The sequence below is a fragment of the Grammomys surdaster genome, unplaced genomic scaffold, assembly GCF_004785775.1.
Source record: "Grammomys surdaster isolate TR1022 unplaced genomic scaffold, NIH_TR_1.0 62, whole genome shotgun sequence".
NCBI lineage: Eukaryota > Metazoa > Chordata > Mammalia > Rodentia > Muridae > Grammomys > Grammomys surdaster.
The window spans coordinates 20,570,961-20,588,172 of NW_021604564.1; the positions used below are offsets into that span (position 1 = coordinate 20,570,961).

Sequence of the window (17,212 nt, forward strand, 5' to 3'; positions counted from 1 at the left end):
AATATTTCCTGTAATAAGGCAAACAACTGATGAGGAACAAGACATCCTTATCATTGAGTTAAGATGAGGCAAAGGCAAGCAGATCTCTGTGAGTCCAAGGCCAGCCTGGTCTACAGAGTGAGCTAGTTCTAGGATAGCCAGGGCTACGCAGAGAAAGCCTGTCTTGAAAATAAAACAACAACAGCAAAAATAAAAAGAGAGGAAGAAAGGAAGGAAAGAAGGGAGGGAAGGAGGGAGGGAGGGAGGGAGGGTGGGGGGAGGGAGGGAGGAAGAAAAGGAGGAAGAGAAGGAAGAAGAGGGAAAGAAAGAAAAAGAAAAGATATTGGATGGTCAAGAACAGCTGGCAAAGTGAGCCTGACACATTTGAGCATCACAAAAGGAAACAAACACAGGGAAAAGGTTAGACTCATTAACAGGACCCAGGAGTACAACACAGCTAGGTCAGACACATGATCTTGGCCCTGACCTTAATCCTTCTGACCCTGTTCAAGCTAGAGTAATCAGAGAGGAAGGACCCTGCCTCCGTTGAGGAAATGCCTCCATGAGATCCAGCTGTAAGGCACTTTCTCAGTTAGTGATCAAAGAGGGAGGGTCTAGTTCATGGTGGGTGATGCCATCCCTGGGCTGGTGTCCAGAGTTCTATACGAAAGGAGGTAAATCAAGCCATCAGAAGCAAGCCAGTAAGCATCATCCTTCAATGGCCTCTGCATCGGCTCCTGCCTCCAGAATGCTGCTCTGTCTGTGTTCCTGTCCTAACTTCCATCAATAATCAACAGATTGGAAGTGTAAGCTAAATAAACCCTTTTCTCCGCAACTTGCTTTTTGGTCATGGCGTTTCATCACAGCAATAGAAACCCTAAGACAATGACTTAAATTCTGTTAGTCGGGCTTTTGGGGCATGTCTATAATCCTAGCTACTCAGGAGTCTGAGCAGGAGGAACAACAGTTCAAAGCAACAGAGTGACTTCAAGGATATCCCAGGCCTCAAAAAACAACAAAGAAAAGGGCTGCTGATGCAGCTCAGTAGCAGGGCATTTGCCTAGTGTCTGTGAGGCCTAGCTGTGTCCCCAGTGCCAGTCTTCCCCCTACCCCCTGGTGTGTATTTCTTTGCTGTTGTACGGTTTGATTTTAATCTTCCCTTCCGGTGCAGAATGTCTTCCACTGGCAAACATCAGTCAATGAAAGACACACGGTGTGCTCTTAGAAGCTGCCCGAGTTAAGGGAGGTGTCTCCATTGCTGATGTGTGCAAGAGCTTCAATCTCCATGAGCTCTTGAGGTAGGGGACAGCCCACTGCTTCACCTAACTGTCCTGAGGGCCATTCTGTAAACAACAATTGGAAAGCAGCCAATCAATCCATTTGCAAGATGATCAGAAACCAAACAGGTTTATAGAGATTCGAAGCTTTATTTCCTCGTATATTTCAGAAGCACAAATCTAAATGACTATGACTTCAAGTATGCTAAGGTAGAAACTTTTCAAGTGCTGTTTAGTTATAGACAGAGACACATAATATAAAAATCAGCAGAGATGTGGGAAGATTTGGGGAGTGTGAATACCTTGCTGTTCGGTGGGAAGTGCAGCCTAAGCACTCTTCAAAAATTCTGTGTGGGTGTTTGACCGTCTGTACACACGTGTGCCGCACAAGTGCCTAGTGTCCACAGACGCCAGAACAGGGCATCAGATCCCTTTGAATCAGGGCTACCCACAGATGGTTATAAGCAGTGTGGATGCTGGGAAGTAAACTTGGATCCTCAGCAAGAGCAAGTTAACCATCTCTTCAGGCCCCAGGTAAAGCTTTTTGTTTTGTTTTTAATTTATGTGTATACATGTGAACCTATGTGAGCCTATGTGCACCAGAGTATGGGAACCCACAGAGCCCACAAGTAGACATTTGATTCCCTGGAATTAGAGTTACAGGCAGTTGTGAACTGCCTGCCTAATGTGGGTGCTAATAACCTTAATATTTGATAGGAACTCAAAATTCAATAAATCCAGTTGTCTTCCCTGTCCAAACCTAAACTCGGCAAGCCAGCCATCCTGGCCTGCACCTAGCCCCTCATCAGCCACCTCCTCAGTCATATATCAAAGTGGTCCCCTTCTCCCATAGGTCCCTCCTATCTAGGCCCAACTGTGCCCTGCATGGTGACTAATACCTGTATTCTTAGGACTCTGGAGGCTGATACAGGAGGATTGTTGTGAGCTCAAGGCAAGCCTGTGCCTGAGTGAGATCTTGTCTAAAAAAATAAAATAAAATAATAAAAATAAAGTCCTTGCCACTGCCTAGTTTAATTCTATGGTGGTGGGACACTCCCTGGGATTACTGGAACAAGTTCCCAAGTGATCCAGTTTCCCTTCTAACTCCAACAAGGCTATCCCCCTTCTACAGCCTCTAGGAATGTAGCCACCATGCTAGCAACAGAACACTCTGTTTTAAACACAAACCTGGTCCGTGCACACTCACCTTTAATGGCCTAAGAAGGGCTCTCCACCACCTAGAAAACAATTCCTACTACTTGCCTCTGGCTCTGCCTATCTCCCTGGTATCCCTTTCCCAGGCTGGGAACCTTTCACCTCCATTACTATGGTCACTCTGGCAGTGCTACCTCCAGTTTCATCCCGCCAAATTCTCAGCCACACCCTAAGCACTTGCATTTGTTCCCACTGTGGCTGCTTACGACAACGCCTCCCCTCCTTTATCCTACACAATTAGTGCCAGCAAAGCCACCTCAAATTAGAGTAGCTCCTATTTCCAAAACGTATCCCAAGTATTAGATGACGCATTTGAAGGGCTTGGCAATGCATTCGTTCAAGCAACAACTCTTAGTCATGGCTCCATTACACTTTCCAGTCTCACAGACCTGGGATGGAGCGGGAAAGCAAATATCCAAAGGGTCAGTGCTCACACACAAATGGGAAGTGAGGACAATGGAAACAAGCATCCCAAGAAATGAAGCCAACTGCAGTACACATTCCTTCCAACCAATGGCTTGCATGTTTGCATACTGTGTGAGCTACTAACAGAAGGAAAAGATGGATCCAAAACATTTGAAACAAAGACTTAGAAACACTAATTCTAATTCAACGAATACATTTGTACAACTGTAGAATAGTAGACAGTTATGCAACTAAGGTGTGTTTCAGAAATGGATCTACAATTAGAAATATGTTTTCTGTTTTGAACTCCGAAGTCATAATAAGAAAGTCACAGTCCACACATTTCTAGGTCACTTAAGCACCAGAAGAGGTCCTCCAAGTAAGCGATAAGGAAACCAGGCCTTGCTGATGCCAATGAAGGGTTCAGTGGCTTGCAAAGCAGCCAAGTTGCTTTCTCAGAATCCAAATGAAGCCATAGTCAAAGGGATCAGGATCTGCACCACTCTGATCGAGGGCAGCAGAGGCCCTGGGTAACAGGCAACCTTGACCCAGGATCCCACAATGAGCAACAGAGAGAATCGACCGGAGATGGAAGTCAATGACCAGAGATTTCTCTGTAATGAGCTCAGAGAAAATGTACTTGTTTACTCTGATCCTGCCAGCTCTGCAAAGGACCTTGGTAAATTATTGTTATGAGTGCCCATAATTCTAAACCAACCCCCAAATTTTCCAACCAACTCTTAAACGGTCTAAATACATATCACAGAGATAACTGCTACTCTTGAAGTTTTTACTAAACATTTATACAGCTCAATTTTTGTCTTCATGATATTCCTACTGTAGTGAATATATTAACTCTTTAAGAACAGCAAAACCAGCTGGGTTGTGCATGCCTTTCATCCCAGAAATTGGAAGGCAGAAGCATGTGGATCTTGGTGAGGTTGAGGCTAGCCTGGTCTACAGAGTGAGTTCCAGGACAGCCAAGGCTACACAGAGAAATAGTTTCAAAAAGCATCCCCTCCCCTCACCCCCCCCAAAAAAAAAGAAAAAAGAAAGAAATAGCAGCAAAACTAATAAAATTAAATTCAGATTGCTCAAAATTAAATTCTTAAAATTTGATTACCTTTAAACTGAATTAAAATTTATGAAATGGTTCATTTGTCTACAAAATACAGACAACTTTTTTTCCAAACCAAAGAAAACAGCTCATGAACTTTTAAGTATTTAGAGTAAATTGGCTATTAAGTTGGCTGTGTCTAGACAGTGAAATGAAAAACTAACAGTGCTGTTATATAGAGCTGTGAGTGAAATAAACCCTTTCCTCCCAAGTTGCTTTTTGTCATGATGTTTCATCACAGCAATAGTAACCCTAACTAGGACAGGTTGGTACCAGGATGGTGAGGTACTGCTGTGGCAGACCTGACCATGTTGCTTTGAGGGGAGGATTATAGAAAAACTTTGGAACTTTGGGCTATGAAAAAAATCACTGAGGCTGGAGAGATGGCTCAGCAGTTAAGAGCACTGGCTGCTTTTCCAGAGATCCTGAGTTCAATTCCCAGCAACCACATGGTGGCTCACAACCATCTGTAATGGGATCCGATGCCCTCTTCTGGAGAGCATGAAGACAGTGTAATCATATACATAAGAGAAATATACATATACATAAAAACTCACTGAGTGTGCAAAGCTTGGTGAGCTTTTCTGGGGGAGCTTGGGAGATAAGAAAGTTGAATGCAGTGCAGACAATGAAGGTGGGGTTGTCAAGTTTCACAGGGAAGCAAAGACTCTACCAGGCCATTTGAGTTAAAAATCTGTGGTTCTGACACACTGGGGATGAAGACTCACTCAGCTGTGATTAAGAAGAGACCAGCATCACTGAGGGCACATTTTCTAGGAAGTGTTTTTCCAGGGTTAGAGCACAGAAGCTGTGCTCCAGAGGTGGCCAAGGTTGTATCTTATGCTGGCAGCCGAACGCATTAACGTAAGTCACCCAAGTGGTACTGGTTTTAAAGGCATGAAGGGGTCATGAAAGGGTCATGGAGAAAAGCTGAGGCTTGGCACTGTGCCAGGCTGGAGTCCTGCGGAGTTCAGGAAAGGCGACTGGTGAAGTATAGCCCAGTAACAGCAGAAGACCCCAATATTTCTGGAAATGCCAGTACAATGGGAAGACCACCAAGAACAGCAGCAGCAGTGGAGTGGAGCCAGCCAGAGCCTAGAAGACAAGCTGCGTGTGCTGCCGAGGGCAGAGCTGGAGAAGTGACCCAAGCCCTGTGGAGGAGTCTAGAAGATCCTGAGTGGATCCCAAACATCGGACATTGAGTTATTTACACTTTTGGAATTTGGTTTTGGTTCGTTCAGATTATGACTATGCGCTGGTTCTTCCTTCTTGAAGTAAGAAAGTATGTAACTTAGTTTTTATTTTTACAGGGTCCCACAATTTAGAGAATTTCAACTTTTAAAGAGATTTTACAATTTTACAGACTCTGGCTTTTTATAGAGATTGAGTATTTTTAAAGAGAGTGAATTTTGTTTGAATTTTTAAAGGCCATGAAACTCTTAGAATTTGTAATGCTTATAATGTTGATAATTATGTGTGAGCTTGAGGAAGAGCAAGAAAGGAAATGTTGTGGCTTAACAGTGATGTGTGTATGTGTGTGTGTGTGTGTGTGTGTGTGTGTGTGTGTGTGTGTGTGACAAGAGGTCAGTTGTGCTGGCCAGTCTTATGTCAATTTGACACAGCTAGAGTTATCTGAAAGGAGGGAACCTCAATTGATAAAATGCCTCCATAAGATCTGGCTGTAAGGCATTTTCTTAATTAGTGACTGGTGGCTAGGACCAGGGCCTTTGTGCGTGAGATCATCCCTGGGCAGGTGGTCCTGGGTAATCATAGTAAGTGTCTTCTTAGTCAGGGTTTCTATTCCTGCACAAACACCATGGCCAAGAAGCAAGCTGGGTAGGAAAAGGTTTATACAGCTTACACTTCCACATTGCTGGCCATCACCAAAGGAGGTCAAGACAGGGACTCACACAGGGCAGGAACCTAGAGGCAAGAGTGGATGCAGAGGCCATAGAGGGATGTTACTTACTGGACAGCTTCCCCTGGCTTGCTCAGCTTGCTTTCTTATAGAATCCAGGACTACCAGCCCAGGGATGGCACCACCCACAATGGACCCTCCCCACTTGATCACTAATTGAGAAAATGTCTTACAGTTGGATCTCACGGAGGCATTTCCTCAACTGAAGCTCCTTTCTCTGTGACAACTGCAGCTTGTGTCAAGTTGACACAGAACCAGCCAGTCCAGGAAGTAAGCCATGGAGAACAAGGAAGCCAGTGCACAGCACCTCTCCATGGCCTCTGCATCAGCTCCTGCCTTCAGGTTCCTACCCTGCTTGAGTTCCTGTCCTCACTGCTTCTGATGACAAACTATGACATGGAAATGTGAGTGAAAAACCCCACCCCCAGAATGCTTTTGGTCACAGTGTTTCATCACAGCAATAGTAACCCTAACTAAGATAACTGCATAACACCTAAGAAATTTAAAAAAAAAGCTTCAGAACTCAATTTTTAAAATCTAACCCAAAATACAGTAAGTCTAACTGAAGAAATATTACTAAGATGTAAAGAAAAAAATTACATTTATATAAGAAGTTGGATATAAGGAAAAGAAGTTGGATATAGAAAAAATATAAAATGATTCGTGCATACTTTACTATATAGAGATAATTCAGGCATCTTTAACAGCTTTGTTAATGTTTAATACGTAAGCTGAATTAGTTTGCACTCAAATTTACTATAATAGAAAATGTACTAATCCAATAATCATAGTAATTTGCTACATAGATGCATTGTTATGCTAAAATAGCAGGGGTATTAGGATTTAAAATCACGTAACTCATTCAAATTAATATTTTCAAGCATACATTTAAAAATAGCTACTGCCTACTAACTGTTTATAGGTATGTAAAAGTTTAAACTATAATTTAAACTTTTCTTTGATATCAGAGAAAATATAGTTAACCACTATGTTTTATTTGACAAAGACTGAGAAAGCTATCGTTAAAATATTTTCTTTAGCTGGGCAGTGGTGGCGCACGCCTTTAATCCCAGCACTTGGGAGGCAGAGGCAGGTGGATTTCTGAGTTCGAGGCCAGCCTGTCTACAGAGTGAGTTCCAGGACAGCCACGGCTGGACCAGGATTAGGACTGAAAAACGATCAGATCTCACAGTGTTAATCTATGGGTTCTTATGGTTCTGTATATTTTGGCAAACGTGATAATATGAAGTCACATGGCTCTCAGTATGATTCTTTGCCACAGTGTTATTCCCTACTCTGGCAGGATTGGGCGAAAATTTTTATTGAAAAGAAAATACACTGGTAAGCCAACCAGGCTGCATTGAGTTGTTACAGTCATGACCACACAGAGAGCCCTAGTTTAACTTGATGGGTCACAAAAAAGACACAAAGAGACGTGAATGTGGGGAAGGGACCTGCAGCCGGGAGGCAGGGGTGGAGGGTGGGAGGGGGATATTAAAAGCGGAGTAAGAGTAATCAGAGTGTATTACCTGCATTCACGAAATTGTGAAAGAAATTTAATCATAAAAATTATGTAACTGAAAAACATGTATTTGTCATCTCTACCTCTATATCTCTGAGGGTCCAAGGTATCTACTTTTTTTTCTTTTGTTGGGTATTTTTCCTTTCTTGTGATTTACTTATTTATTTATTTAACATCCCAACCACAGTTTTCCTACCCTCTTCTGCCCGCCTGCTCCTCCTCCCTTTCTCTTCAGAAAAGGGCAGGCCTCCCATGGTTACCCACCAGCCTCAGCATATCAAGTTGCCGTAAGACTAGGCACATCTTCTCCTATTACCTGGCATCCCAGTAAGGGAAAAGGGTCCCAAAGGCAGTCTATAAGAGTCAGAGACAGCCCCTGCTCCTACAGTTAAGAGTCCCACATGAAGACCTAACTACACAGCTGTTATATATATGCAGATGGCTTGGGGGTGGTGTTGGGGGATCTCTGAGACAGGCTAGAAACCTAGATCTGTGGAAACCCCCAGAAATCTATGAGGGTGACCCTAGCTAAGACTCCTAGCAATGGGGACTATGGGGCCTGAACTATCTCCTGTAACCAGGCAAAACTTCCAAAGGAGGGATTGGGACACCCATCCAGCCACGAAACCTTCAGCATACAATTTGCCCTGCCTACAAGATGTGCAGGGGTAAAGATGGAGCAGACTATTTGAGGAAATGGCCAACCAGTAACTGGCCCAGCTTGAAATCCATTCCATGAGAGACAGCCAAGCCCTGACACTATTAATGATACTCTGCTGTACCTGCAGACAGGAGCCTAGCATGACTGTCCTCCGAGAGGCTTCACCTAGCAACTGATGGAAACTGGGGAATCCTGTGGAACTAGGTAGAACTTGGGGATCTTGCAGAAGAAGGGGAGGAAAGATTGTAGGTCAGGGACACTACGAGAAAACCCACAGAATCAGCTAACCTGGGTCCATGTGGGTGCACAGAGACTGAACCACTCAGAAAGCATAAAGCATCCATGGGACTGAACTAGGTCTTTTGTTTTTTCAAGACCTGGTTTCTCTGTGGTGTAGCCCTGGCTGTCCTGGAACTTGCTCTGTAGTCCAGGCTGGCCTCAAATTCACAGAGATTCACCTGCCTCTGTCTCCTGAGTGCTGGACATAAAGGAGTGTGCTACCACCTAGCTCAACCAATTCTTTCTAGTTAAAGTCTTAGCAAGACAGTCATACTCACGTTCTGTCTAAACATCTGCCTCTGTATTTTTGTACTTGTATAAATGGTACAGTTACAACAAATAAGAGTAAATTATTAACATAGATACATAATCAAAGTTCATAAATATGAAGAATTGCTGTAGTGGGAAACTATTTCAATAAGCAAGAGACATTCATATTTAGACAATGCATTTTTAATTACTGAAGCACACACCTCTGAGAGAGAAATCTGATACCATTCATCTCCACATGTCATGGAATGGAAGTCTCTGGTTCCTATTTCCTTGGGTCAACAAAAGAAACTCTGTGAAACCTAACACAAAGCTCCAGCTTTCTTAGATGCCACAAGAATCCAAAGGAGGCTTTAGACAGCAAAAGGCCGTTATAGCCAGACTTGGGAGTACACATCTGTAATCCCAACACTTGGGAGGGAGAGGCAAGAGGAGCAAAGTTCAAAGTTACCCTCAGCTACTTAGTGAGTTCAAAGTCAGACTGAGCTCTTTGAGACCTGGTCCCCAAAACCACCAGGGAGAGGGAGTGATAGAACTTATAAAATGTAGAAGGACATTCTGCATCACCAAATGCAAGACACAAAACACTATCCTAATCTGAGGTATTTTAATGAAATGGTTTACTTTTGTGCTTTCCAAAGATTACTAACAACGCTGCAGAAAAGCTCAGCATGCTACAGTGTCTCCAGTACTATCTTGGATAGAGTGGATACAATGGGAAATAACTGGCTGTGAAACTGCAAGCTGGCTGCAGAGGCACACATTTGTCATCTCCACACGCAGGAGGCTGAGGCAAGAAGATCTCAGAGAAAAAGGAAGCCTGCCCTTCCAAACCAGCCTGGGCTTCACATCCCAACCATGTCAAAACCAAAACACTGGAGACAACCCTGGGAAATTTACAAGATAGAGTAAGTCAAACGGGCAAGCATGGAGGGGACTATTCTGTGAGGCTTGCTAAGCACCATGTCTCTCACCGCACCAACATATGAACTTACTCCTCAGAGGAGTAAGGCTAATCCCACAAAAAAATGCACTGTATTGCTGAAGAACCTAAACCCAATCAATGTCCCCTTGAGGTAATATGAGAGAACTACTTATGTGCAAACCCAGAAGAATGGCAACACTGTACACTGTATAAACTTAATAGCTAGCGTTACCAAATCATCTTAATCCCTCCACTGACTCTTGGGAAGAGCCATGAAATTTTATCCAATGGTACTAAAGCAACCTGACTAGTGGACTGGTGAGAAAAGAAGGGAGAGAAGGAGGGGAGGGGAAAGGGAGAAAGGGAAATGGGAAAGGAGGGAGGGGGAGGGGGATTTTGTGTGTGTGTGTGTGTGTTCAGGCACACTGAGTAGGCTGAAACACTAATTTAAAAGATTGTCCAGACTCTGAACAGTCCAGTTAGATCGGCAAGATGTGTGAAATTAGTTTCGTTGGGGTGAAAAGCTTTGTTGCTTTGTTTGTTGAGACAGTCTGTTAAAGCCAAGGGCCTGAAGACCAAAGGTGACCTTTAACTCCCAATCCTCCTGTATCTATCTCCCAAGACATGGGACTCCATGTATAACTACCCTGCCTAAGGGAGGAATATTTTAGGTATGATAACTTATTCACATGACCAACTTTGAAAATTTACTACGTAAGCTGGGCGGTGGTAGCAAAGGCCTTTAGTTCCGGCACTCAGCAGAGGCAGTGTGTGAGTTCGAGGACAACCAAGGCAACACAGAGGAACCCTGACTTGGAAAACAAAACAAAAACTAACTTTTCTTTGCTACACTCTTGACAAATATTAGGAGATCTTTTAAAACAATAACAACAACAAAAACCTATTATGTAATCAACTTCTGAAAGAGTCCCAAGGCAAAATTCAATGCAGAACTCGTTTTGTGAGTTCATTACTTTGGAAACCCAGCTTTTTGGTTTAGTGCCTTTAACAGAAAAAAAGAAAGAAAAACCACAATCGCTTCCTTTTAAATAAATTGCGCCTAGCGCTGGAAAAAGCTCCCCTGAAGCACCATGGAAATCGCCCACGCACACCCAGTATTCAAACACAGGAAACTGCGGGAAAAATAAAAAAATAAGGGAAGCCAAAAGGGCGTTCTCCTCACATGACCAAGAGAACGGTTCCTGCTCCAGATCTAATTTTGGCAACTCTGGATTTGGGGCGGCCCGATTCACATGCACCGGGGAGAAACACCGGCTGGTTCCAGACACTCCGGGGCGAAGGAGGAAACAGGACAGCGCACACGGAGTGGGACACCCAAGAGGTCACGGAGAGGACACAGAGCAGGACAAAGATGGAAAGTCGAAGACCAAGAGACTCCGAAGGCAGCTGCCTTCAGAGAGGGTCCCGATCACCCTGGTCGCGGGCACACCGCTTACTTACCATGATGCCTTCAGTTAGGAGTGGGCTGGGGCTGCAAGGACAGGGAAAAAAAAGAGAGAGAGAGACGGTCACTGGAGCTCTGATCCCCCGACCCCAAAAGGGCCCTGCGCCTTCCGTAGAGGAGTCGCTCCCGGGACTACGGCTACTCACCAGACGGGAGAGCGCAGGCTGCGGGTGAGAACAGGACAGATGCACACTCCGAGAGACAGGGCAGTGCTCTCCGCAGCTCCGTGCAACGGAAACGCCCTGACCAACCCAGCCCAGCGCGACCTGGCCCCGCCACGCCACGCCCCTGCCAAGCTCACACACCCACCAGGGCCCCGCCCCCAGCGACGCTGCACTATTAAGCCCCGCCTTGTCCCAGACACCCGCTACACCCCTGGCTACCACACTTTCCTTGCGGGACTGGGTCCTCACACAAGGCCACGCCCCTACCACCGCCACCTCCCTAACTTAAATCCCAGCCCAACCACGCCCCCTATCAGGCCACGCCGTGCCACGTCCTAGTCTCCAAGCTCCTGCGCCTGCGTGGGGCGCGGCTGTTCCACGCCTGCTCTCCGCTGTGCTGGAGGCGCTGCAGGCCCAGGGGTCTGGGTGTGCCTGGGCAGCTGGGGACTGTCACAGCGACAGCTCACAACGTCTTGCACCGCACGCTAAGCATGGGGGTAGTAAGGGTCTTGTCCAGATTACTTTCCAAGTGTTTTGCGCTAGTGTTTGCTTCTGGATGTCCGTGTAGCGGATGGACAGCCCTTTTATGTAGAGTGCCTGGCTGTGTCAAAGCCTCAGAGCGGAAGGAAACAGTTTCATTTCCAAACTCAGCCTGTAACTTGAAAGACCCCAGGTGCAAGGTGACTAAGGTGGAGGCCCCCGCGAGGCTTACTGACGCTGCAAAAGGGCGCGGATGTTCTAGAAGGCAGCGTCAGGACCAGGTCTTTGAGCCAGAAGAAGCCAACCGGGGGTTGGGAGTTTAGGGGGGGAGGGAGGTGCCGTGCCACATGCTTAGTCTGGCCCTGACTAGGTAGATTGATGGTTTTCTGGAAAAGTAGACAAAGCCGTCGCGGAGGAGGGAAGCCTGCCACCTTTCCCAGAGTGTATCCTTGCCCCATTACTTTTCCTGTTCATGCGCTCTGTGGAATCCCTTCTCCAGGGACCTAGCCACTCTCATAGCCTCAGAGATTCCAGCACCTTTTCCTAGACTACTTTGGTTTTTGTTTTGTTTCCTACACTAAGGGATCCTCCCACTTGACTCTTCAAATACTGTTATGACTTCGATGCACCCATTTCCCTGCCCCTTCCCAGCGTTCCTTTAAGACTCATGTATCTCTGTATCTCATACTTGTCTACTTTCTTTCTAATAGCATCTCCTTCGATCTGACCTAAGCTTTTTTTTTTTTTTTTACACCCACATCTACTCAACTCTGTTTCCTCCTTCTCTGAAGATAGGACCGCAGAAGTACGTTTAACAATGCTGTAGAAAACCATGCCTTACCGCTGGCTGGCAGTGAGTAGTGATCTGCCCTGCAGCCACGTAGTAACATAAATTATTAGACCCAGACCCTTGATCTTCCCCAGCAACTGTCTCTTTTACATCCTATTACAATTAGCTTATTCACCTGGACCCCAGTCCGCATTCTGGAGGAGCAAGCTGACTTTCTCTATCAATCTGAGGTCTATGTAGGAAGGCAGAGCTCATGGATGAGAGGGCAAAAGAACACTATTTCCCAAAGGAGGCTTTTCAGAAGATTTTCCAACTAGAGGAAAGTCTGATTAAATGCAATTGAGTGTGCCGAGCATCTAGGAAAACATGCATAAAATGGCCTACCTTAATATTCTAAATATAGCATGCATACAAACGCAGAGGAGAGGGCACACTGTAAAAGAATGCATGGGATGCTGTAACATGGTTTCTTACAGGCAAAAGAAGTTTATTTTTTAGCTATCTGGAAGCTGGAAAATTCAAGATCAAAGCTCTGCACATTCAGAGTGGTGAGAGTCTGCTTCCTCAGAGAACCTCAAACATCACATGGCACAGGATGTTCACTGGCCCTCTGGAGCCTCCTTTATCAGGGCATTAATCTCAATTGCAAAGTGAAGTGTCCATAATTTAAGGCTTTTTAAAGGTTAATCCTATGACCTTGGAAGCTGGGTTTTCAAATACCAATCTGGGAGTGAGTCCTCAGATGACATCTTCATAATGTTGTCTGTGGCCACCATACTAACAGCCTGTGGATGTGTTGTCCAAGAACTTAAAAGCTGAGACTCTGGAGATTCATAACATTAGATGCCCTTCCACTAGTTTTATTCAAAACATTCGTGTTTATTTTTTAAAAAATCAATCAGCTTCCCAACAGGAGACTAGACTGTGGATAAATAATTACATATGTCATAGGACTCTTTCAGAAAGAATGTTTTGGTCTTTAAAGGGCTAGCCAGGACTAAGGGTGTAGGCCTATTGACATAGCTGCTTAGGAATCTAAGGCAGAGAAATGAAATTTTCAAAGTCAGTTTGGTCTACAGAAGGAGTTCAAAGCCAGCCTGGGGAATTTAATGGGATTCTGTCTTAAAATCCAAAGTAAAGTTAGGAATGGGACTGTAGCTCTGTAGTACAGTGCTTTCCTGGTGTTGATCCGTGGCGCTGCAATAAACAAAAAAAGCAAATAAGCAATGAAAATGTGTAAGAGAATCTCCAAAATACACTTAGGAAAGGACAGATATCCTGTGTCTTATTTGCTGCTGGGCCTTGAGCCCCTCCCACAGCCCAGGCATTTATGGAGGTCACATTAGCGTGGCTGTGACTGACTATCTGATAGAAGTGACTTAACAAAAGGACAACTTCTCTTGGCTCACAGCTTTAGGGGGTCTGTTTCATGGTTGCGTGGCCCACACTTCCTGACAGACTATCATCTCTGCAGGAGTGTGTGGTGAAGAAACTTGTTCACCTCATGATGGACAGGGCAGAGTGGGGAAGCAAACCAGATGTAGACTTCAAGATTGCACCCAGTAAGGCCCCCTTCTCCTAAAGCTTCAGTAATCTCCCAAAAATGGTACCTATCACCAGCTGAGAACTATTAAACACAGAAGCCTATGGGAGACATTTCATATTTACATCACAGGAATACATCCGTGGGTGAATGCAGTATAAAATGGGCTTTGGGTTTATTGTTTTTCAACAAATGCTATGGCTTACCACAAAATCCTAGTATTCAGAATTATTAAGAGATATCAAGCCGGGTGGTAGTGGTGCACACCTATAATCCCAGCACTCGGGAGGCAGAGACAGGCAGATTTCTGAGTCTGAGGCCAGCCTGGTCTACAGAGTGAGTTCCAGGACAGCCAGGACTATACAGAGAAACCCTGTCTCAAAAAACCAAAAAAAAAAAAGAAAAAAAAAGAAAGAAAGAAAGAAAGAAAGAAGGAAGGAAAGAGAGATATCAAAATAAACTTTGAGAGAATTGTCCTAGACAAATAGATGTATTCTCAGACAGAGTCTGAATTCTGGAGAAGACCCATTCCTGATTCAGTTAAAATTGTGTCTTATGATCTTATGACCTTGATGGTGATTTGATTTTTCCTTGTTTGGGGTGCTGGCTAGAATTACAGGAGCTGCCTTGTTCAATTCGTGAAATAACAGAACGACTGATTTCAATTCCTCATGCCTCTTTCTCCTTCCAAAGACTGTGGCCACCAAACCTAATCCTCATTTCTCACGTCGATGATTCAGTCTCATCCCAGTCAGAAATGAAACTACATCCCTCTAAATCCAGTCACAGCTCCACAGCTGTGAGCCTAGCCATCGGCTACCACACGCCCCACCTCATCTCAGACCCGTCTTCCCAACATTAGCATCTTTGGCTCACTGTTCATTCATTCATAAATTTATTTTACGCCTTGCCATTGACACTGAGAGCACAAGGGTGGGAGGAAAGGGACACAGAATCTGTCTGACTAGCACTCAACCTGACAGGTTAAATAAGCTGCTGGGTAGTGAGGGAGTCAGTCAGGGAAAGCTCCTCATGGTGATAAGAAGGTGTATGTGTCAACTCAGCTGAGTTCCAGGGTACCCAGATGTCTGGTTAGACATTGCCTCATTATGTCTATGAGACATTTCTTGTCGGTCTCTTTGCGTACGTGTGTGACATATGTATTTCAAAGTAATACAAAAGGGAAAACAACTTCTGATACTAACTTGAGGGGTGGGTTCCATTCACAGTGAGCAATTCTCCAATTCTTCAGATACTAACTGTATAAACTCCAATTGAATTTTGACTATACCTAGGGAAAATGTCTACCTGATAGACTATGGGCTTAGTCCCACAAGCCCATCTTCATTTCAAACACCCGTTGTGAGTCCTAGGTTGAAAAAGAAAAAATAGATTTACTTTATGGACATAAGTATGTCTATTTCATGTATCATGTATATGCCATGGCATGTTGGGTGCCAAAGGCGGTCTGAAGAGGATGCCAGGTCCCCTAGGAGCTAGTGTTACGATTGTGAGTCACTCTATGGGCGCTGGGAATCAAACCAGATCCTCTGCAAAAGCAGCGAGTGCTGATCCAAATTTCCAACCCCTTCATCCACATTTTTGAACAATGGCCATATATCAAGTTTCCCACAGCCTCTTCCTCGGGTCTCATATAGAATTGAATAACGAGTCACATGACTCAGTAAGAGATTTACGTCTACTTATTAATTCATTATAAAAAGCTACTACAAAAGATACAGATGAAAGGAATATGGGGCAGGCACTGAGACCTCAGCCCCACCCCACTTGTGTTCTGGTAGCCTATAACAGGGAGTGAGGCTGCAGTGAATCCGTTGTTTCCTTCCATTATAGAAACATATTGTACAGGTATGAGCAAGATGTGTGTGTTGGGCCATCCACTGAAAGAGGGGCCTTTAAAGCACATACTTTGAGTGGGCAGTTAAAGGCTTAATCTCGCCCTGCTGTTCCTGGTACCTCAAGCAGGACACCTGGCTCCCGTGGAGAAGGACTCACCACCACCACCTCAAGGAGCCCCCCTCAGCTGGGTAATCCTATCTCAGCACTTTGCCTGCACCACATTGAAAGCCCTGAATGTCACACATTCCAGCAAGCCTGTTCTGGATTTCTGACCTACAGACATGGTGAGATTCTCTGGCCTTGAGGGTAAGCTATTACAAAGGCAAACAGTCTGTGTTGGAGGTCAGTGAGACTGAGATTCCAGGGCTACCTGCCAAGGTCATTGCACCAGTTCTTCATGGATTTTGAATGATATCTGTGACCTACCTTTATTTTCCCACTTCTTCACTTTCAGATATGGTTTAAAATATTATGCTGAAGAAGAGTTCCAATAGGTTACCTGAGGAACAGCTAGAATGGACTATACAGGGGACAGGGGGTTACCTGGCAGTAGAATGGACTATACAGGGGACAGGGGGTTACCTAGCAGTAGAATGGACTATACAGGGGACAGGGGGTTACCTGGCAGTAGAATGGACTATACAGGGGACAGGGGGTTACCTGGCAGTAGCTTGAATGGGCTATACAGGGACAGGGGGTTACCTGGCAGTAGCTTGAATGGGCTATATGGGAACAGCTTAAGTGGGTTACTGGGGTAGCTTGAGTGGGTTATCTGGGAATAGCCTTAATGAGCTATCTGGGGAACAGCTAGAGTGGTATCTGGGGACAGCTATAGTGGGTTATCTGGGGATAGCTGGAGTTGGTTATCTGGGGATAGCCTGAGTGAGTTATTTGGGGATAGACTGAGTAGCTTATCTGAGGAACAGCTTGAGTGGGTTATCTGAGGAACAGCTTGAGTGGGTTATCTGGGGATAGCTTGAGTGAGTTATCTGGGGATAGCTTGAGCAGCTTGTCTCATCAGTGTCTAATAGAATGATATAGAAAGAACAGTTCCAAATTTCTTTCACCACTTAGATGACGTTAAAGACTCTGGGAGGGAAGCTGACAGTCTCTTGGCCTGAGCTCTCACCTATCTAGGATACACCCATGTGCATCCTGTCAGAGTCCCTAGGAAACCATCCAAGAAATCTGAGTCACATTCTTATAATCTGTCAGGCACTGGTTTTGATCTTCTGCACTGGAAGAAGGTAGGGTGAGTGAGTGAATACTATGTAGCTGATTCTTACTCAGTAGGAAAGGAAGGAAGAAAGGGAGGAAGGAAGGAAGGAAGGAAGGAAGGAAG

At 44.9% G+C, this 17,212-nt stretch overlaps 1 protein-coding gene across 1 annotated transcript in view; it reads right to left on the reverse strand.

Moving 5' to 3' along the window:
• Anxa5 (annexin A5) overlaps positions 1-11,508 on the reverse strand; it is a 31,154-nt gene extending 19,646 nt beyond the window's left edge. Inside the window, exons 1-2 of the mRNA XM_028762979.1 lie at positions 11,180-11,508; positions 11,030-11,060 (exon numbers count right to left, since the gene is read on the reverse strand). Coding sequence (XP_028618812.1) covers positions 11,030-11,032 — 3 coding nt within the window. The 5' untranslated portion in view covers positions 11,033-11,060; positions 11,180-11,508. The remainder of the gene's footprint in view (positions 1-11,029; positions 11,061-11,179) is intronic.
• Between the last annotated feature and the right edge of the window lie 5,704 nt (positions 11,509-17,212).